Raw genomic sequence first — 23,348 nt, forward strand, 5'->3', positions numbered from 1 at the left:
TTGCTTGTCTCTTCCCAGTGAATGCGGCAGGGCAGATGGGCTGTAAAATCCTGATCGAGGAGCAGGTCAATTGACCAAATGACGTGTGTGACTAATGAAAAATAGGCAGAAAGTTGATAAAATGGAAGCAAATTACAATCTAATCTAACCCCAATCAAAATATCCCTCTGTTCCTTTCTCCCTCGCGTGCTGATTTAGATTGTCCTGAAATGCGCCTATGTCATCCACCTCAAGTACAGTACTCACTTTTTAACTATTCCCTGGGTAATGACACTTTTTAATTATTGCACTGTCGCAAAGAGCTGGCACAGGTGCAAGGGCCAAATGGCCTCCTTCTGTGCTGTACTGTTCCGTGCATTCTACCCTTATTATAAATAGACTTCATTTGATGATTATTTGAAGCAGCCGTGCATAAACAGTCCACTTGTGTTATGTATCGGAATGCGAGAAATTGCAAATGCATCAAACCTGATGTGCAAATCTCCATTTGAGTGGCTGGAGTTAGGCCATTTCAGGAATGGTCAACAATTTATAAACGAGCACCGCACAATCTTACACCAAAGGCACTTATATAATGTGCTCTGGAAATTGGGATGGGTTCTGCATTCGGCTCGGATTGACATGGAGGATTTTCTGAGCGAGTGCAAAGTACAGCTCCATGCTTACAAACTGTATTTCTATAAGTTGTTCAGATAATGTGTCCCATATTTACACTTTAATTCCAACTGTTCCGCATCTCATTTCTCCCCAAAGCACTGTGACAAATCGTGCTCACTGCTTAGGTTTTTTCAGACAAATCTAAAGTGCTCCGTTTCAAAGAAATATTTAAACCCGTTTTAAATCTTTTTTTCTGAAATAATACCCTTCAGCTGTCACAGATTGCAGATGCTAATGCAGAACAATTTGGAAAATGTTGCTTCTTACCCCTACTGAAAATCTGCTCGTCGTGCTTCAGTGCCACAGATGCACTGGTGTTTACAACAAAGGGTTGTCAATGATAATGGAACATGTTTAGTACAGTCATAAAGCAGAGCAGATTACAGCATATGTAGCCTTTATTATGCTCACCTTAGTACCGGCTGTCCTTAGGAAGGTACAGTCAGGAAGGAAAGAACATTGAGGCAGGAAACATAGCAACAGACCCAGGAGTCAGCAGCAGAAGAAAAGGAGGAGACATTGTTAGTAGGTTAGTAAAGAGTCAGGGTGGGTTAGTTTGACATCTGTGTTTTTGCAAGAGAGATGAAGAACATGACAAACCCCAGATCAGAGCTGCAACATCTTTAATACTGTTCCCAGAGGTCTTGTACTTCCATTTGACACACTTCTTACCTTCCTCGTTTAAGCATTTGAATGGCCAAATTGTCCTCCTTAAAAAGGGGGTGGCCCATTTCTCGGGTCTCTAGCCCTTTACAAGGCCCGCTTTTTTAAGGGGGCTTCTTTTCTGAGGAAGGGGCGAAATGCTTGTGGCTACACCAGCTGCCCGCTAAGGGTACTGATGTGCACGGTTGGGTCCCTCTCTCATTTCATTTTGCTTTTCATCCAGATGTGGGGCATCCATTTTGAGGTGAGTCCAGAGGACAACAGCCTTGAGCCCAACATCTAGCTGATCGCCAAGAAAAAGGTCGGCAAACAACAGACAGCAACTACCCTGAATCCCAAAAATAAGGACCCGTTTTCTTTTTTCACAGGAGCATAGGATGAGGAATTGGTACTGGAGTCTCCCTGGCTCCTGTGTTTGGATATCACCCAGAAAAAATCCTGACCATTCCCTTGCCCACTTGATGTCCATAATTCTCAGCACCGTTGGGCATGAGCGTATTATCGGAGGAGCATCTTGCCATGTAAATCACATGAACCTGTAAGTCCAAGGTAACCTATGGTAGATGACAGCATATAAATTGAGCTTTGAAGCTTCAAAAAAACTTCCAAAAATGGGGATTGGCTGATACACCAAGTATGAAATGTCAACCGCCAGTGTTAGTGTCGGAGGACTAATTTCTGTTTGTCTGTCACCAGGGCGCGGTGCACTCTGTGTGGGCATATCTTAAACTCCTGCCCATCTTATTGGCAACAGGGCCCATACCACCTGCTTGGTCTCATGTGCCAACTTTTAAGGTGAGTATAACCCTAAACATGTGCCTCTGAGCTGAAAAATTGAGATCAACTCTGAAAGCGAGTGTCGGCCTAATCGTGCATTGTTGATGCCAGGAAAGGGGTCGTCTTACATGCCTGGTCAACTTTCGTGCTGCAATCGACAGTACACAAAAGGAGTTCAAATCCCCCAACCTATTACATAAATTAGATTAAATATTTAAATACAGTTTTATAACACACAGAATGTTCTGTATTCCTATCTGACATTCCACGCAGTGTGGAATTTAGGGATTGAAAGGGTCAAGGTTAGAAGTATCAATGGATCAATTAGAGGTTGAATATCAGCAATAATTTACATGAGTACAAATCTTGTTCATGGATATTGATTGACATTTTCAGCTACCTGTTACCATAAGATAAAATCTGTACTATCATATTTCCTTTCTGGATTAATGCTAATTAACATGCACAGGAATGACAGGCTGATTCTGTGCTGTATGACGCTATACTATTGACTTTGGCAATTTTAATTATCCTAGGGTTTATCGGTTAATCATTGTGACACTCCTACTGTTTGTCGCTGGCTAATGTTTTGCCGCTCTTACCAACGGCTATTGGACTTACCATAGAATTTTCGGTTTTGATGGTTTTCACTTGCAGGCAGTCCTCCAGGCCCCCACTGGTGCTATTTGCCTCGGCCTTTTCCTCAGCCCCTCTGTTACCAGGCCCAATGGCTACTTCGTGGTCACCCAGCTCCTTGGGGGCTGGGGGCCTGGGATGGGTGTCATTGCGTTGCTTTTTCGTCACGTGGGCATCTGGCCCATGCACAGTCTTCACGTGTTTCCGAAGGGAGCTTGGGTCTGTATACCTCTTGGTACAACCAGGAATTTTGCAGACATACGGTTTCTGTAATGGTAATAAACAGCTTCAGGTAAATATAAATGCGCATCAATAAATGCAGCAAGGATTGCAGGAGAACTTCCTTTCCTCAGAGAGTGGTGAGGAGGTGAAATTTGCTTCCTCCTGGAATGGTTGAACTGAATCGCATAGATTCATTTAAGGGTTAGGTAGATAATTACATGAGGGGGAAAGGGATAGAAAAATATGATGATAGGGTAAATTCAAGTGGGGTGGAAGGAAGGAGGCTCGCGTGCTGTAACAATAGCATAGAGCCTGAGGGCCGAATGGCCTGTTTCTGTGTTATAAAGCTTTGTACAATCTTCCAGAGTTACTGGAACATTAAGAGCCTTCAGGAAAAACATCACAGTTACTTGGCTCAACAGCACTTCCCCATTGTTCATACATTGACCAAAATTATCTGATTTCGCACCACAACCTTTGGCTCTATGGAATAAATGAATCAACTTTTTAGTATCAATTCCAAATTCCTATCCTGACAGTTCACCCAATGAGCCTATCACCCTTCTGGACAATTCCACAAAATTCACAAACCTGGAGCAAGATTAGTGACGAGAGGAATTTGATTTGCCCCAGCAGTTTAATGTGAAAAGGTGTTTTATTCCCAGTCAGTTGATTCCTTGGAAAAGCAACTGCTTGAATGGCTGTTGGGTATAAGAACTGAGAGTTACAGGGAGATTTATAGATCTGTTTGAGTTACATGGGAGTTGGGAAGAGAAGGTAACGGCCCTTTGGTAGGTGAGAGAGTGGAGAGAGAGGTTTATAACTGAGAGTTATGATCAAGAAACACGCCGTTGCATCCTTATGGGTAAAAATACATGCACTTCACTTCCTTTATTAGTTAAGTTTATTCATTTTTACGTAGAATTCCCTTGGTTTTCTCCCAGCTTTAAAGTTATTGCTGCAAATGGGGCATCCCTCACTCCTTTCCTGTCGATTTTCTTGTACTCTCATATCTCCGTGATCCCTGAAAGGAAGAGACTCAGTTTGGGTTCTGCCAGGGACACTCAGCTCCTGACCTCATTACAGCTTTGGCTCAAATATGGACAAAAGAGCTGAATGGCTGAGGTCAGCGTGACTGCCCTTGACATCAAGGCAGCATTCGACCGAGTATGGCATCAAGGAGCCCTAGCTAAACTGGAGTCAATGAGAATTAGGAGTCATACCTGGCACAAAGGAAAATGGTTGTGGTGGTTGGAACACCAGGCCATCACCGCAGGAGTTCCTCAGGGTAGTGTCCTCAACCCAACCATCTTCAGCTGCTTCATCAATGACCTCCCTTTCATCATAAGGTCAGAAGTCGGGATGCTTGCAGGTGGCTGCATAATGTTCAGCACCGTTCGTGACTCCTCAGATAATGAAGCAGCCCATGTCCAAATGCAGCAAGACCTGGGCAATAGCCAGGCTTGGGCTGACTAGTGGTAAGTTACTTTCACACCACACAAGTGCCATCTCCTACTGGTTTAGCTCAGGTGGGCTAGACAGCTGGTTTGTAATGTAGAACAATGCCAGCAGCGTGGGTTCAATTGCCGGATTGTGGCTACTAGGGTCTTTTCACAGTAACTTCATACTTGTGACAATAAAAGATTATTATTATTACTCCAAGAGAGGAGCTAACCATTACCCCTTGACATTCAATGGCATTACCATCACTGAATACCCCATAATTAACATCTTGGAGGTAACCATTGATCAGAAACTGAACTGGACTAGCCATATTAATACTGTGGGTACCAGGGAAGGTCAAAGGCTAGGATTTCTATGGCAAGTAATTCCCCTCTTGACCCCCCCCCCCCCCCCCCCCCAACGCCTGTCCACCATCTACAAGGCACAGTCAAGAGTGTAATGGAATACTCTCCACTTGCCTGGATGAGTGCAGCTCTAACAACACTCAAGAAGCTCGACACCATCCAGGAGAGAGCAAGCCGCTTGATTGCTCCTCCTTCCACAAACATTCAATCCCTCCACCACCGATGAACAGTGGCAGCCATGTGTACCATCTATAAGATGCACTGTAGTAACTCACCAAGACTGAGACAACACCTTCAAAGCAAATGACCACTACCATCTAGAATGACAAGAGCAGCAAATACCTGGGAACCCCACCACCTGGAGGTTCCCCTCCAAGTCACTCACCACCCTGACTTGGAAATATATCGCCGTTTCTTCACTGTCGCTGGGGCAACATCCTGGAACCCCCTCACTAACAGCACAGTGGGTGTACCTTCACATCAGGGACTGCAGCAGTTCATGAACGCAACACACCACCACCTTCTGAAGGGCAACTAGGGATGGGCAATAAATGCTGGCCTAACCAGTGATGCCCACATCCCATAAATGAATGAAAAAATATATAAAAGATTCTGGTCGCCACATTATAGGAAGGACGTATTTGTATTGGAGGGATGCAGGGGTGATTCACTAGAATGTTGCCTGGGATGGAACATTTAAATTATGAAGAGAGGTTGGATCGGCTTGGGTTGCTTTCGTTGGAGCAGAGAAGATTGATGGGCGACCTGATCGAGTGTACAAGATTATGAGGAGCACCGTCAGGGTGGATAGGGAGCAGCTGTTCCCCTTAGTTGAAGAGTCAGTTACGGGGGGGGCACAAGTTCAAGGTCAGGGACAGGAGGTTTAGTGGGGATTCGAGGAAAAGCTTTTTAACCTAGACCGTGGGACAGTGGCAAAGGCGAATTGCCTCACATCCTTTGAAGAATACCCTGATGAACACTTGGCACGTCATAACATTCAAGGCTATGGGCCAAGTGCTGGCAATTTTTATTTATTATTCGTTATTATGGGATGTTGGCATCGCTGGCTGTGCCAGCATTTATTGCTCATCCTTAATTGCCCTTGAGGGGGCAGTTAAGAGTCAAGCACATTGTTGTGGGTCTGGGGTCACATGTAGGCCAGACTGGGTAAGGATAGCAGATTTCCTTCCCTTAAGGACATTGGTGAACCAGATGGGTTTTTACGACAATCGACAATGGCTTCATGGTTATCACTAGACTTTTAATTCCAGATTGTTATTGAATTCAAATTTCACCATCTGCAGTGGCGGGATTTGAACCCAGGTCCCCAGAGGGTTTCCTTGGGTTTCTGGTTTACTAGTCCAGTGACAACACCAGTACGCCACCGCCTCCCCTTAAATGGGATTAGGTAGACAGGTCAGGTTTTTTTCTTGTGTCTGTGCAGATTCAATGGGCCGAAGGGCCTCTTCTGTGCTGTTTCATTCTGTGATTCTATGAGGTATTAGGACAGATGAACAAAAACGTGGTCAAAGAGGTAGGCTTGAAGGAGTGTCTTAAGGGAGGAAAGAGAGATGGAGAGGTTTAGGGAGGGATTTAAGGTTGAGGCAACTAAAGGCTCGACCATTAATGGTGGAGCGATTAGAATCGGGTGCTGAACACAATTGAAGAAATGCGGGTAAGCGTAGGGCTGGAGGAGAAGATTACAGAGATAGGGAGGGGCAAAGCCACAGTGGGATTTGAAAACAAATGTAAAGAATCTAAAAATTGAGGCATCGGGACCAGGAGTCAAAGTAGGTCTGTGAACACAGGAGCGATGGATGAACAGGAGAATCCAGAGCTCAGGGACTAGGCAAACAGTGGTGGCGTGATCAAAATTGGAGAGATGCAATTGGCCAAAGTTGGAGCAAGACAGAGATCTCAAAGCATGGTGGGGATAGAGGTTACACAGATACGAAGGTGTGTGGCTGTCAAGAGATTTAAAAACAGGAATAGAATTCTAAAATTCAGGCACTGCCAGACTGGAGTCAATGCAGAGCACAGGGGGTAATAGGTGCACAGGAGTTGGTACCATAGGATGCGGGCAGCAAAGTTTTGGATGCGCTGAATTTATGGAGAGTGAAGGATGGGAGGCAGGCCAGGGGATCATCAAAATGGTCGCAATCCACGAGGGGTTAGAATGTTTAGAGGGAGAATAATTCTCAGGCTACACTCACATACATAGATACATAGAATTTACAGTGCGGAAGGAGACCATTCGGCCCATCGAGTCTGCACCAGCTCTTGGAAAGAGCACCCTGCCCAAGGTCAACACCTCCACCCTATCCCCATAACCCAGTAGTCCCACCCAACACGAAGGGCAATTTTGGACACTAAGGGCAATTTAGCATGGCCACTCCACCTAACCTGCACATATTTGGACTGTGGGAGGAAACCGGAGTACCCGGAGGAAACCCACGCACACACGGGGAGGATGTGCAGACTCCGCACAGACAGTGACCCAAGCCGGAATCGAACCTGGGACCCTGGAGCTGTGAAGCGATTGTGCTATCCACAATGCTACCGTGCTGCCCGTGCTCACATCTCTGAAAGTTATTGTCAGACATATTTATACGTTACCCTCTCATTTATCCATTTGAAAATGGGTTGGAGCATGAACATGCTGGTTACAATCACTCCAAGGGAGCAAATGATCAATGCAGGATGAAATGAAATGAAATGAAAATCACTTATTGTCACGAGTAGGCTTCAATGAAGTTCCTGTGAAAAGCCCCTAGTCGCCACATTCCGGCGCCTGTCCGGGGAGGCTGGTACGGGAATCGAACCGTGCTGCTGGCCTGCTTGGCCTGCTTGAAAAGCCAGCGATTTAGCCGAGTGAGCTAAACCAGTGAAGTGCATGCGAAGGGTGTGGAAATTATAACGGTGTAGTTATCGTGTATTCCAAAGTATTCCGGATTATTTTGGTTCTCGCCACCTGGATGGTCCCTAGGTCGAACCTTTACAGGATTGTCCATTTCAATTTTCAGTCCATTGATGATTATGTCGCACTTCACTAATCTGTTGGCGTTCCTTGACGAGGTAATTGGTCGAGTGAATTAAGGCTATTCCAGTTGATAGTTACATAGATTTTGAGAACATAGAACATAGAACAGTACAGCACAGAACAGGCCCTTCGGCCCTCGATGTTGTGCTGAGCCATGATCACCCTACTCAAACCCACGTAACCACCCTATACCCGTAACCCAATAACCCCCCCCTTAACCTTACTTTATTAGGACACTACGGGCAATTTAGCATGGCCAATCCACCTAACCCGCACATCTTTGGACTGTGGGAGGAAACCGGAGCACCCGGAGGAAACCCACGCACACACGGGGAGGACGTGCAGACTCCGCACAGACAGTGACCCAGCCGGGAATCGAACCAGGGACCCTGGAGCTCTGAAGCATTTATGCTAACCATCATGCTACCGTGCTGCCCTATAAGGCAATAATGTTCCATTTGTGAAGTTTATGATGAAGATTAAATGGAATTTGTGGATCGAGAAATCACTTAGCAATGGAGAGCGGGCTATGTGCCGATGATCTATGGACTTTCAATGGGGTTGCAAAGGTCAGGTGGGGTGAGGGCACCTGGGAAGGGTTGGATGATTTGGGAAAGGTCCTTGAAGGCGGCACACCCCCTGCACCTTTTGCCGCCCAAAGTCCGAACTAGCTATCTTGCCAGGCTTTGGCCCCATCTTTGACCTCCTCCCACTGGTCTTATAATTGCTGCCAGTTGAGGAAAGGGGTGGACGGTCCTATACCTTCTCAGCAGTCCCCCTTAAAATTGTTTCCAAATCAGGGCGTAGAGGCAGGCGGCAGCGAGGGCACCCACAGAATGTTATGGTCCCTCCCCCACCTCCGCCTGGCAAACCTGCTAGCAGGGTAATAAAATTGTATCTCATGTCCTTGAAGTGCTAGCTAGAGTTGATAGCTAGAGGTGGGTTACTTGACATGGGCTGTGAGTAAAAAGGTGGAAAAGATCTAAAATTCAGAAGCTTTAAGCAAGGGCGGCACGGTGGCACAGTGGTCAGCACTGTGGCCTCACGGTGTTGAGGACTCGGATCGATCCCTGCCTGGGTCACTGCCTGTTTGCACATTCCCCCCATGTTTGGGTGGGTCTCACCCCCACAACCCAAAGATGTGCGGGGTAGGTGGATTGGCCACCCCTGAATTGTCCTTTAATTGGGAAAAGAAGAATTGAGTACTCTAAAAAAATTTTTTTTAAAGCTTTAAGGAAGCTAACAGATCCAAAGCAATTTATTGCCTCCACAAAGTGCCAGAAATGTGAAATATATTCCCAGCATAGGAGGTTTTGGAATATATTCCCAGCAAAGGACGTTAACGCAATCTCAATCAACACTGTCAAAGAGATTTGCATGACTATCTAATCAGAAATCACATGCAAGAATAAGTGGTACGTAGAGTCAGAAACAATTGAATACTATGTTGTAAATGACGGTCCCGAAGAAATTGGACCATAGAAATGCCATGCCAAGGCAGGCATTAGGATAAAATAAAATGGGTAATTTGAGGGTTATGCTTGATTTGAGGAAATTGTTCTTCAGCAATGAAATAGGGTGGGTAGTGTCCATGAGGGAACAAATTGTACATCTATCCACCAGTCCAAATATCCTTTTCTCATCTCTTACTTTGTTATGCCCTCAGATCACTGATCATGCATAGCCTGTGCAGGATCAGTCAATCCAGTGAACATACTAAGTGCCACTGACGTGAACAACTCACTATTGCTGGAGCCACAGGAGATTTTCAACACAGCAGGAGTTCACAGTAAGGCTGCAAGAGTCAATGTCCTAACAAACATGTTGGGAAATAAACCACATGCAAGTTTCCCTTGAAGTGGATTCAAGGTACATCTTGGAGCACTAAAGTATGCAGATTCATCTTCTGGATCTTTTCAACCAGGGATGAGATTAATAAATACTCAGTTCACCTATGAACTCAATTTCTTGTTGGTCTTTGTGAGGCAAAAGGCAAGCAAACATACAAGCATCGTTTGATCACAAAATTCATATCAGCTAGAGACTTTGCTGTAGCTCAATTGGTCCCACACTCACATCCCAGCCAGAACGTTACAGGTTTAAGCCTCAAATTTCCAGAAATTTGAGAATATAAATCTGGGTTGACTTTGGAGTGCAACACTCGTAGACTCATAGAATCATAGATTCTCTACAGTGCAGAAGGAGGCCATTCGGCCCATCGAGTCTGCACTGGCTCTCTGAAAGAGCCCCTACCCTATCCCCGTGATCCAGTAACCCCCATATAACCTTCTTGCATACCAAGGGCAATTTAGCGTGGCCAACCCACCTAAGCTACATATCTTTGGTCTGTGGGAGGAAACCGGAGCACCCGGAGAAAACTGGGGGGGAGGGGGGGGTGTTGAAAAGTTGAATGCGCTTTTAGCTGACACATTAAACCAGTGGTGGGCAATCTGCGGCCCAGGGGCCACATGCAGCCGATCAGGATTCTGAATGCGGCCCATGATACATTTTGTTAACCGTTGCCCACGTGCAGGGTTGTGCCACATTTGACTGCTTTCCATCCACATCGTTTTTTTTGCCACCATTAGGACTAAAGTGATACTCAGGTAAAGCAAGGGCAAGTGAATGAGGTGCGTGTTGACATTGACTGCGGGAGCTGTGCTCTGCCTCTATTCAAAGCGCAAATATTTATTTTGTGTTTACCATTTGATGTTGATGAGAATTCCATTAATATATAAATGATTCAGCATTTTATATAGCTCGTTATGAGACGTTTGGCGTGTGTTAAATATATTCAACCATATTCATGAGGTTATGGTTATCAATGAGATGAAGTAGGGCCCAACCTCACCAACCTAGTTTGCCCGTCACTGCATTAAATGGAGGCCCAGTCTGCTCTCCGAGGTGGGCGCAACAGATTCTACGCACTACTTCAAAGGGCAGGGGACCGGTGTCCTGGTCAATATTGGTCCCTCATCCAACATCTGATCATTCGAACGGTTTGTTACACCTTGCTGTTTGCAAATCTGCTGCTGTGATTTCTGGATTACAACAGTGATGACTCATCAAAAGAACTTAATTAGCTGTAAAGCGCCAGCGATCGCGAAAGGTGCTATTTAAATGTAAAACTTTATTACTTTCAAGTGGTGCTTTGTGATTCACACACCTCATTCCGGTCCCTGTACAGGATGTGTTATCTTGCCTTGATTCGAGTCCAGTCTTCCTCCTGATCTTTCATCTTGTACCCTGTGACAATATCTGCCAACATGTCATGGCTACCCTGCTCCCAGAACTTCACTGGCACTTAAGCACCTTCATTATAGAAATGAACAGCTTACACATGTCCTGTCAGTTTTATAGTGGATGACCGAAGGCCAATCAGTGGTCTGAAAATACCCTTTGCAGAAACAGCCAACGAAAGCATTTGTAGATCGAGAGAAGGAGCAGTATTTCAGGAGAGAGGGAGAGACAGAGGAGAGGAAAGCATTTTATTACTTCTGCAGAGCCCATAAAGCTCAATCACTCTGTGAGATCTTTTCGAAGTGAATTCTTCTTATCCAAGCAGTTTAAAAAAAAAACAACTACTAGCTCCTGATGATGGCAATTACAGCCGATGAGCTCGGAATGTTTGGCTTGTAGCTCAGCACATGCGGGTAACAGTCTCCAGGGCTGAAAGCCCTTGGCAGCTGACAGGAGACTGGAATTTAAGCCAAAGAAAAAAAAAAGTGCCATTTTGTTTCCCTTCCTCTGTCTTAAATGCCGTTCCCCTGCTTCTCCTTTTCTCAGAGCAGGTCAGTTTTCTGCCAGTGAGTTGTTGAAATAAAAGTTATGGGAAGTAGATGGATTTTGACTTCATACTTTAGTCCAGTATATTTACATAAGCTGTCTTTAAGAAAATGGATTGAAGGCTTTCAATATCAGTACCAGTCTGATGTTGCTGTCACACTCTTGTGCCAGAACTGGTGCATTTTTAAACTTCATGCTGGAAATTGGCTTATTTTGTTATTGTTCAATGTTAAGCTTTTCTATCATTGGCTAACAGTTTTGGACTATAACAACAGCTCTCCATGCTGAACATGAACCATTAATCTTTTTCTTTAAGAGGGAAGTATGAATTATTTTGAAGCAATTAAGAGTTTCTTAAGAAATCATCCCGACACACAAGTTTACAAAGCAGTTTCCTACATTACAGCTGATGCCTTTCAAAAGTACTTAATTGGCTGTAAAGCATTTGCGATCTCCTGGAGGTTGTGAAATATGCTATGTGAATTAAGTTGCTTTTTTCTTTTCACAATGGATTCATATACCAGAATTGAGGTTGCTTTAATTGAGCAATTCTGGAGCGGACAGCAATCAATGCAGTTTACTCTGCTACTGTCTGTGCCTTGTTTGCTAGTTGACAACTGGAATGACCTCTTTTGCAAAGTTAAAAACTGCACAGGCCCAAATTCATTTGACCAAGACGCGTCAATTGCAAAAACACCAGACGTATATTGTTAGCATTTATTTGAATCTATAGGATGCCCTAAGATAAATCCTTTGAAAATACTGAATCAAATCATCAACTTTAGGGTTCTGTTAAATTCCAAATGTAATGGTCTCCCCAGTGAAGTGCAATGCAAGTTCAATGAGTAGGTCAGAGAGTGCTGGTAACATTTATGCTGCTGCCATTTTCACCTCCTCTCGATCCATGTGTTGTTTCTTTACTTGTCAAATTATCACCCCTCTTGCCTTGCACCATCATTCCTTTTGCTTCCCCCAAACCTATCGCAAACCTCTTCTTTTGTTCTTTACTTACCACCCCCGCTCCTCCACCCCCACCCCGCCACCCCCTTTTCCTGTGGTTACTACCTCTTAAATCATGAACACCTTCCCGTTTCGATGAAAGACCATTATCCTGAAACATTAGCTTTCTCCACAGTCGCAGCCTGACCTGCTCAGTCTTTCCAGCATTTTTGGGTTTAAAAAAAAAATTAGAATCCTGACAGTGCAGAAGGAGGCTTTATCGGCCCATCAGGTCCACACCGGCCCCCGAAAGAACACCCTACCTCCGGCCCACTCCCCCGCCCTATCCCCGTAACCCCACATACTGGTATTAAAAAGGTGCCCCACTGTTCCAAACTTGGACAATGCCAGAGTGTCACATGAGAAACTATTAAGGGCTGGGGGAAATCACTTACTGCTTTCTTCCTGTTGTGGGTATCTCGGGCGGAATTTTCTCAAAGGCCCGATGCCGTCGTGAAACCTGGAGAGGTTCACAATGGCGTCGGAGGCCTCTCCTGGCCCCCTATTCTCCCCCCGCCGGGGGGCTAGGAGGACCGTGCCGTGAATCTCGGCCGCCGGGCCTTGTCGTGGCGTCAAGGCCCGGCGCGTCGAGAATGACGCGGCCAACGCGCCAAATGACGTCAGCCGCGCATGCGCAGGTTGGCCGGCGCCAACCCGCACATGCGCGGTTGCCGTCTTCCCCTCCGCCGTACCGCAAGACGTGGCAGCTTGATCTTGCGGGGCGGCGGAGGGGAAAGAGAGCGTCCCATTGAGACGCCAGCCCGACGATCGGTGGGCACCGATCGCGGGCCTGTCCCTCCCGAGCACGGTCGTGGTGCTCAGTCCCCTCTAGGCCCTCCACAAGCCCCAAACGGGCATTTCACGCCGTGTTCATGACGGCAGCGACCAGGTGTGGTTGCCGCTGTCGTAAAACGGCCGCGAACGGCAGGCCGCTCGGCCCATCTGGGTCGGAGAATCGCGGACCGCCGTGAAAAACGCGGCCCGCGATTCTCCGAGCGGCGTGTCGCAAAACGCGACACGCCATTTTGGGGGAGGTGGGAGAATCACAGGAGGTGCGAGAGCGGACCTCCCGCGATTCTCCCACCCGGCGTGAGGAGTGGAGAATTCGCCCCTCTATCTTCCCCATGCTGCCTGGAGTGAGCATCTAAGCCAGTCACTAGGTCATGCTTAATATGTGAATTGGGGATCTATAACATACACTGGATCCCAATTGCCATTTCAGGACACTACCAAGTGGAGTGTGCGCTGTGCACACTCTGAACAGTTACAACTAGCAGTCCAGCTGAAAAGACCAACTGGTAAGTTTTAATTTATTTCTGGAAGGCTGGGAAGAGGAGAAATGCTCCCCCAGCTGTTCTAAAAAACCTGGGTTGTTGCGGCTTGATATGGCAAAGATCTTCAAAGAGCACTATCCTCAAGAACAACTGTTTAGTGGTCTTTATTTTCCCATTTGTGAGCTTGCATTCAAAGGTATGGCAACTGCACGGCCCAAGAATGTAAGAAACTACAGAGAATGGTGAACACAGTCCAGTCCACCACACAAACCCGTCTCCCAGCCATTGTCTCGGTCTATACCTCCCCACTGCCTTGCCTCATGTGACACTCTGGCATTCTCCAAGTGTGGAACATTGGGAAACCTTTTTAATACCAGTATGTGGGGTTACGGGGACAGGGCGTGGGAGTGGGCCAGAGGTAGGGTGTTCTTTCAGGGGGTCGGTGTGGAGCTGATGGGCCGAATGGCCTCCTTCTGCACTGTCGGGATTCTAATTTCAAAAAACCTACCCAAAATGCTGGAAAGACTCCGCAGGGCAGCATAATCAAAGACCCCTCCCACCCGGGTTATTCTCTCTTCCAACCTCTTCCATCAGGCAGAAGATGCTAAAATCTGAGAACACGCACCAACAGATTCACTAACAGCTTCTTCCCGGTTCTTAACAGAATGCCTTCTTATGGACTGAACTGATCTCTCCACACATCTTCTCTACTGTGTAGCACTACATTCCGTATGCCTCACCCGATGCCTGTGTATATACATTGTGTCTTTATCGCATGGCCTATCTTTTTCATGTATGGGACGATCTGTCTAGACTGTACGCAGAACGGTGGCGTAGTGGTATTGTCACTGGACTAGTAATTCAGACACCCAGGTAATGCTCTGGGGTCCCAGGTTCAAATCCCACCATGGCATATTGTGAAATTTGAATTCAATAAAAAATCTGGAATTAAAAGTCTAACAATGACCATGAAACCATTGCCGATTGCCATAAAATCCCATCTGGTTCGCTAATGTCCTTCAGAGAAGGAAATCTGCCGTCCAAACCCGGTCTGGCCGACATGTGACATGTGATGTGGTTGGTTAACGGCCCCACCCCCCCTCTCCCCCAATAAAATGTCCAAGCTCATCCAGGTTCTTTTTGAAACATGTGAGGCAGCATGGCAGTGCGTTCCGGTTCGTCACCGCCCTCTGGGTAAAAAACGTTTTCCCCAAATCCCCCCTGAGCTCCCGCCCCTCACCTTGGGCGCGATTCTGGGACGGAGAATCCCCGCGACCGGCTCGAATCGCGCCACGCCGCCCCGAGATTCTCCGCAGAGTAGAACCACAGAAGTCCTGCTATTTAGAACCACCACCTGCCTCACCCCTTATAAGTGAGGCAACGAGAGGAGCCTAATACTTTTCCACAAGGGGAAGGAATCGAGCAGAGAATAGCTTCTCAGCAACCTACATGTCATCAGCTAAAAGCTGCCAGTAATAAAAGAGGTCTGGAATTTGGCTCTCTGTATGCTTTCTCAGGCTAGGCTTGGCAATACGGTCTGGGGACACCTAGAAACAGGAAGAAAATCATAAACGCTGAACTCCAAAAGTCATTTTATTGCTCAGCCACAATGAGTTCAAACCAGCTCCCATATGAGGCTATTTATACGTTTCAACTTACAAAAATAGAACAGCAGTTACACAATAAATTCCAACAAAATTAGTAATCTTGCACATTCATTACGGTCTGTTGATGCAATCTTCCTTCATTCTCCCACAGGTTAATTTAGCAAATATCAGCAGACCATCAAACCGGCAAAAATGTCTTTAAAGTTATAATGAGAGCTCGATTGTCTGCAATGCTCTTTTACCTTGAGGGAGAGTCAAAAGGAAACATGATTGTACATTATTAAACTATTCAAAGCAATCACTAAGAAAGTTTGGGCTGAGCTGATTTGCTCGCGATGACAGAAGGAGTGCGGCAACTGGCCTCAATACTGCTGGGGGGGAGGGGGGGGGGGCAGGCTTCTAACTCCCAACTGCACTGCAACCACTGTTGCTTTGGGGGGGCATTTGTGTAGGTATAACAGGTCTAGTTAGAGCAAGCAATTAGGGAGGCAACTGACATGTTGGCCATTACTGCAAGAGGGTTGGAGTAAAAGAATAAATAAGCTCTGCTACACTTGCATAGGGCTTTGGTCAGACCACACATGGAATCCTATGCGAAGTTCTGGGCCGGGATTCTCCGACCTCCCGGCCGGGCGGAGAATCGGCGGGGGCAGTGTAAATCCCTCCTCCGCCAGCTGCCGAATTCTCCGGCGCCAGAGTTTTGGCAGGGGCAGCCCCCCCTCCGGTGATTTTCCGGCCCCCGATGGGCCGAACGGCCGCCTGTCTTAGGCCGGTTCCGCCGGCGTAAATTAGACCAGGTACTTACCGGCGGGACCTGGCTCTGCAGACGGCCTCCGGGGTCCTCGGGGGGGGGGATCTGGCCCCGGGGGGTGTCCCCATGGTGGACTGGCCCGCGATTGGGGCCCACCGATCCGCGGGTGGGACTGTGCCGTGGGGGCACTCATTCCCCCCACACCGGCTGCTGTGGACCTCTGCCATGGCTGGTGCGGAGACGAAACCCCCTGCGCATGTGCTGGGATGACACCAGCGCATGCGCCAACTCACGCCGGCCGGCAGACGCCCTTTGGCGCAGCCCAAGACCTTTGACGCTGGCTGGCATGGCACCAACCCCGCCAGAGTGGTTCATGCCACTCATTGGCGCCGGGACCGCCCGCCCCACCACGGTGGGGAGAAACCCGCCTCTGATCTCCATATTTAAGGATGGATATATCAGCATTGGAGACAGTGAAGCGAGTGTTCACTAGATTGGTCCCACGTGAGGCTGAGTAAATTGGGTCTAGGTTCTCCGGAGTTTAGAAAATAGAATCCCCGGGGGGAGGCGCGAATCCCGCCCCGCCGCCGGCTGCCCTATTCTCCGGCGCCGTTTTTCGGGCGTCGGCGCGATTCCCATCATGCCAGTCGGGGGCCGTTGACAGCGATTCTCCTGGCCCCAATGGGCCGAGTGGCCGTCTAGTTCTGCCCAGTCCCGCCGGCGCGAATTGCTCACCTCACGCATGGCGGGATCTGGCAGGCGAGTGCGCGGGGGGGAGGGAACCGACCCGGGGGGTGGTGGCACGGTGGCCTGGCCTGCGAGCGGGACTTATCGATCTGCGGGCGGGCTGGTTCTGTGGGGGGACTTCTTTCCTCTGCGCCGGGCCCCTAAAGGGCTCCGCCATATTGACTGGGGACCGGTGCGAAGAAGAGAATACCCCACGCATGCGCGGAAATATACCAGCCGGTTCGTGCTTGTGCGAGATCACGCCGGCCCTTCGGCGTCCACCTAGCCCCCTAGAAAGGTGAGAATTCCTCACCTTGGGGGGGCCGTTGACGCCAGTCGTTGCCGCCGGTTTTCCCGCCGGTGTGGGGACATAGCTCCATTTTCAGAGAATACCGGCCCATTGAGTCTCTCTCATTCATGACAAGATTCTGAAGTAGCGTGACAGGGTGGATACTGAGAGACTGTTTCCCTTTGCTATGGAATCTAGAGCACCGGGGGAATTGTCTCAAGATAAGGGGGTAAGATAACTAGTAATTTCTTCTCTCAAAAGGTTGCGAATCTTTGGAATTCTCCACGCCCGAGGATTGTGGATGCTGTACTGTGCAATACATTTAAGATTGAGAAAGATGGACTTTTGGTCTCTCAGGGAATCAAGGAGCGGTTCAGAAAGCGAAGCCAAAGATCAGCCACAATTGTATTTACTGGCAGAAAAGTCTCAATAAGCCACATGCTTCTATTTCTTATGTCCGATGATATTTCTTATGTCCGGTGATATATCCGATGCTGCTATCAGTCACCCTACCACACGTTGCTGGTTGGGCAAGGAACTTTGAGTATCCATTGCAAATATAGAACAGTACTTTTGGGAAGGGTGGAGAACAGGCAAATAAATAAGAAGATAGGAACAGTGGGAGATCATTTTGCACCTCAAGTTCATCTGTCATTCAATGAGATAAGGGCTAATATCTGATCTGCCTACATAGAATCCTTACAGTGTAGAAAGAGGCCATTTGGCTCTTCGAGCTGCACAACCCTCCGAAAGAACACTCTACCCAGATCCACTTCCCCCCCCCACCCCGCCCCATTCTTCGTCATAACTTAACCTGCACATCCCTAGATGCTAAAGGGCAATTCAGCACGGCCAATCCACCGAACCTGCACATCTTTGGACTGTGGAGAGAAACCGGGGAACCCGGAGGAAATTCACCCAGACACGGGAAGTAAGTGCAAATTCCACACCGGCGGCCACCCAAGGCCAGAATTGACACTGGTCCCTGGTGCTGCGAGACAGCAGTGCTACCCACTATGCCACCCACAGATTTACCTGTTTATGCCCCTTATCCCATAATACCAGTGATTGACAAAAGCAATCTATCTGCCTCAGATTACCAAATTGATTTAGCGTTGATTGCCATATACAGAAGAGCGTTCCAAATTCCTGCCACGTTTTGTGTGAAAACGTTTCCTAAATTCATCCCTGAAAGGTCTGGCTCTAATTTTTGGAGATGCCTCCTTGCCCTAGACTCCCCAACCAGGGGTAACAGAGTCTCCTCGTCTACCCTATCTGTTCCGCTTCACATCTTGAAAACTTCAATCAAGGTGGCCCTTACCCGGGAAACACAAAACTAATTGTCAAATAATGCAGACGCCAGGAATCTGAATATAACAAAAAGACACCGCTGGAAATACACAGCAGGTCTGGCAGCATCTGTGAAGGCAGACGCAGAGCTAACAGGTGGGAATTTCCCGTCCTCACCGCCGGTGGGATCTTCCGGTTCCGCCAAAGGTGACCGCCACCCCCCCCACCCCCCCCCCCCCCCCCCCCGACCCCCCCCCCACCCCCCACGGCATGGTCGGTTCCCCAGCAGTGGGATGGGCGGGCCACACAAAACGCCATAGACCTCGACGGAACCGGAAGATCCCGCCGGAAGCTAATGGTGAGGCCGGAAGCCTCAGCCGACGGATAACGGGTGGGCTGGAATATCCCACCCAACGCTTCCGCCTGATCACCATTCACCAGCTCATTCTGTTTCTCTACCCACTGGTGTTGCCAAACCTGAGTATCCCCAGAACTTTCTGTTGCCGTTGAACTAGTTTGTGTAACATTTCCCCCTCATTTAACTCTTGGACTCCAAGTATCAACTGAACTATCGAATGACGAGCAGACACTTGGTACAGTTGTCGCAACTTTAAAACACTGGATTAAAGAACTAGCTGACATTGCCTTCCAGGATGGTACATTAAAATGCAGCTCACATACCAGGATATTCAGCTTGAAGCAAATGTCTCCTATTTAAGGCGGCAGTGGCACTCCGAACTGTGCACTCTGTTATTTGTCTGGAGGGTGCTTTTAGTGTTGTTTTGAATGTATCAAATAACTTCTGCACACAAATTGAACATTGGAATAAACTTCAGACACCAGCTCAGTTTAAAAAATGTTGAAAAGCTACAATTTAGTGGGTTTCATTCAACACTGAGTACTGGAATCCTAGATGTAACCCAGAAGAAAATACTGCCACACAAACCCCTCCCACCACCCTATAAAGTCAACCCATTATTACGTTCTTTTGAATAGACTTGAAAAGCAAAACAAAATCCTAATCTCAATTAAATTACTTTGATCCTAAACTACCACCTTATTTTCTATAAAACTAAACATTGGAATCAACTAATTAATTTTGCTGATTGGGGTTTAAGTAGCCACATTGAGCAAATTTCCAAATTAGTACCTATGGCTGGATGTTGTTCGCCGTCTGCACTGGTTGCAGGGGTGAACAGAGTATTGTACAGATGCTGTGCATGATCCATACAGAATATTGTACAGGGGCTATGCATTACCTGTACAGAGTATTGTACAGGGGCTATGCATTACCTGTACAGAGTATTGTACAGATGCTGTGCATGATCCATACAGAATAATGTACAGGGGCTATGCATTACCTGTACAGAGTATTGTACAGGGGCTATGCATTACCTGTACAGAATATTGTACAGGGTCTATGCATTACCGGTACAGAGTATTGTACAGGGGCTGTGCATTACCTGTACAGAGTATTGTACAGGGGCTGTGCATTACCTGTACAGAGTATTGTACAGGGGCTATGCATTACCGGTACAGAGTATTGTACAGGGGCTGTGCATTACCTGTACAGAGTATTGTACAGGGGCTATGCATTACCGGTACAGAGTATTGTACAGGGGCTGTGCGTTACCTGTACAGAGTATTGTACAGGGGCTGTGCGTTACCGGTACAGAGTATTGTACAGGGGCTATGCATTACCGGTACAGAGTATTGTACAGGGGCTGTGCGTTACCTGTACAGAATAGTGGTGCTGTGCATTCGCTGTACAGAGTATTGTACAGGGGCTATGCATTACCGGTACAGAGTCTTGTACAGGGGCTGTGCGTTACCTGTACAGAATAGTGGTGCTGTGCATTCCCTGTACAGAGTATTGTACAGGGGTTGTGCATTACCTGTACAGAATATTGTAGTGGTGCTGTGCATTCCCTGTACAAAATATTGTAGAGGTGCTGTGCATTACCTGTACGGAATATTTTAGAGCTGCTATACTGTACCTGCACAGAATATTGTTGAGGTGCTGTGCATTACCTGTGCAGAATATTGTAGAGGTGCTGAGCATTACCTGTGCAGAATATTGTAGAGGTGCTGTGCTTTACCTGTACAGAATATTGTAGAGCTGCTATGCATTACCTGCACAGAATATTGTCGAGGTGCTGTGCATCACCTGTACAGAATGTTGTACAGGCGCCGTGCATCACCTGTACAGAATGTTGTACAGGTGCTGTACATGACCTGTACAGAATGTTGTACAGTTGTTGTGCATCACCTGTACAGAATGTTGTACAGGTGCTGTACATGACCTGTACAGAATGTTGTACAGGTGCTGTACATGACCTGTACAGAATGTTGTACAGGTGCTGTGCATTACCTGTACAGAATGTTGTACAGGTGCTGTGCATCACCTGTACAGAATGTTGTACAGGTGCTGTGCATCACCTGTACAGAATGTTGTACAGGTGCTGTACATGACCTGTACAGAATGTTGAACAGGTGCTGTGCATCACCTGTATAGAATATTGTAGAGGTGCTGTGCATCACCTGTACAGAATGTTGTACAGGTGCTGTACATGACCTGTACAGAATGTTGAACAGGTGCTGTGCATCACCTGTATAGAATATTGTAGAGGTGCTATGCACTACTCACCTCTCCTCTTCTGTCTGTGGCGTTTTAATAAAAGGTTTCAGGGGGTGTTTGTTGTTGGAGGATGAGAGCAATTATCCACTTTTGAAAATATTGCTCAATTCTCTGTGCACCAGCCAGAAAAGAAGCTGGCCAGGACTTCATTTGGAATGCGCACAGTCTGCTGGTAACTCAAAGTCACTTCTTGCAACTCCCCCTAACCCAGTGGGGGGTAACCTATTACCTGGGGGCCACATGCAGCCCATCTGGGTTCTGAGTATGACCCAGGAGACATATTGTTGACCGTTGCCCACATGCAGTGTTGCCACATTCCACTGATTTCCATTTTTTTCCGGCCGGAATGACTGAAGTGAAATGCCGTAAATCGAGGGCATGTGAAGTGGGGTGCGTGCCGACTGCAAACAACATCGACTGTGAGAGCCATGTGCGTCTTCTGCACCCGAAGCGTAAATTATTGTGTTGTTGATGACAATTCTACTAATATATAAATGATGAAGCATTTTCTATATCTCCTCATGAAATATTAGGCGTGCATTCAACGTATTTAACACAGTGAACATGCTCGATTTCAATCTGCGGCCCACTGAGGTGAAAGAGAGCCCCTCCTGGGGACCACTAACTACCCTGAGTTTCCCATCACTACCCTAAACCGAACTCCCCCCCCCCCCCCCAAAAAAAATGATTCATCCTATAATTAAATTGACTGGAATAGACTGTACACACAACTAATTAGATTTCATTATTTCTCCCGTCTTTCATGTATTTTAGACTGGACTGGAAAGAATGATTGTTTCCCAAACAATACCTTTCACTCTCTGTCAAGTTAGGTTAACATTTCTACGTGAGGCAGAATGCTCCCTGAATTTGACTATTTTGTCGCCTTTTGTGACTCTGCCTTTTGTCTGCACTCTCTTGGTGAAGGGAATTTGCTGTTTTCCACAGGTCTTTCCCTCCTCTTATCACTGGCATGTGGTGATCATTCTCCCCACTAACCAGTGCTGTCTGCAAAGTTTGCCCTGCTTTTAAAGGAAGTGTCGATTCTGCAGGAGGAACTGGGCCAAGGCGTTTCACCGTCCTCTGTTTCTTAACATTGGTTACTATCTTGTCATTGCAATTCTATTGATGAAAGTGAAAAGGTGATCTCCTCAATTCCTGTGAATCTAGTGTCCATGGTGCACAACTTGGAACATTATTTTTACACAATTGGTACTGCTGTGCAAGTTCTGGATTGCATTGGGAAAGGGCTGGAACGGGCGGAATGGCTCGAATGGCCTTCTTCTGTGCTATAGACACCTGGGGCGGAATTCTCCGACCCCCCGCAGGGTCGGGGAATCGCCCGGGACCGGCGTAAATCCCGCCCCCGCCGTGGCCGGAATTCTCCGCCACCTGGGAACCGGCGGGAGCGGGAATCACGCCGCGCCGATCGGCGTGCCCCCCCCCCCCCCACGGCCATTCTCCGGCCCGCGATGGGCCGAAGTCCCGCCGCTGGCAGGCCCATCCCGCCGGCGGGAACTGGAGCACCTCTGCTGCCGGTGGGAGCAGGTCCCCGGGGTCCTGGGGGGGGGGGCGCGGGGCGATCGGACTCCGGGGTGTGCCCCCACGGTGGCCTGGCCCGCGATCGGGGCCCACCGATCGCCGGGCGGGCCAGTGCCGTGGGGGCACTCTTTTTCTTCCGCCGCCGCCACGGCCTCCACCATGGCGTAGGCGGAAGAGACCCCCCCTACCGCAAATGCGCCAGTGGTGACGTCAGCGGTCGCTGACGCACCGGCGTATGTGCGAACCGGCAAAGACCTTTCGGCCAGCCCCGACGCCGGGCGTCAAAGACCGTTGGCGCCAGTTTTGGCACCAGTCAGCATGGCACCAACCATTCCGGCGCGGGCCTAGCCCCTAAAGGTGCGGAGAATTCCAGGACTCCCGCCCCGCCGGGTAGGGGAGAATCCCGGCCCAGGTTTTAGAGTCTAATGAATTGTTTATATGGTGCAACGATTGGGAAATGTTATCACAGACTGGATACTGGAGGGGGTGTTCTATGCGCTAACATGACGTTGTTTTTGAGTTTGACACCTTCAGGATAAAGGCTACCACACAACTTGAAGCGAAGGACACAGCTCTCAGCATGTTGTCTTGGATCGGGCTGCTCAGGGTTTGCTCTTGATTCAAAAGAAGGAGACTGCTTCAG

General features: G+C 47.9%; 1 protein-coding gene across 6 annotated transcripts in view; it reads right to left on the reverse strand.

Annotated features, from left to right (window-relative positions):
- gli2a (GLI family zinc finger 2a) overlaps positions 1-23,348 on the reverse strand; it is a 488,975-nt gene that overhangs the window by 12,600 nt on the left and 453,027 nt on the right. For all 6 annotated transcript variants that reach the window (XM_038790037.1, XM_038790038.1, XM_038790039.1 and 3 more), the window contains one exon: positions 2,719-3,000. In XM_038790037.1, the coding sequence (XP_038645965.1) occupies positions 2,719-3,000 (282 nt within the window). The remainder of the gene's footprint in view (positions 1-2,718; positions 3,001-23,348) is intronic.

Source organism: Scyliorhinus canicula, chromosome 2 (genome assembly GCF_902713615.1).
Source record: "Scyliorhinus canicula chromosome 2, sScyCan1.1, whole genome shotgun sequence".
Lineage (NCBI taxonomy): Eukaryota > Metazoa > Chordata > Chondrichthyes > Carcharhiniformes > Scyliorhinidae > Scyliorhinus > Scyliorhinus canicula.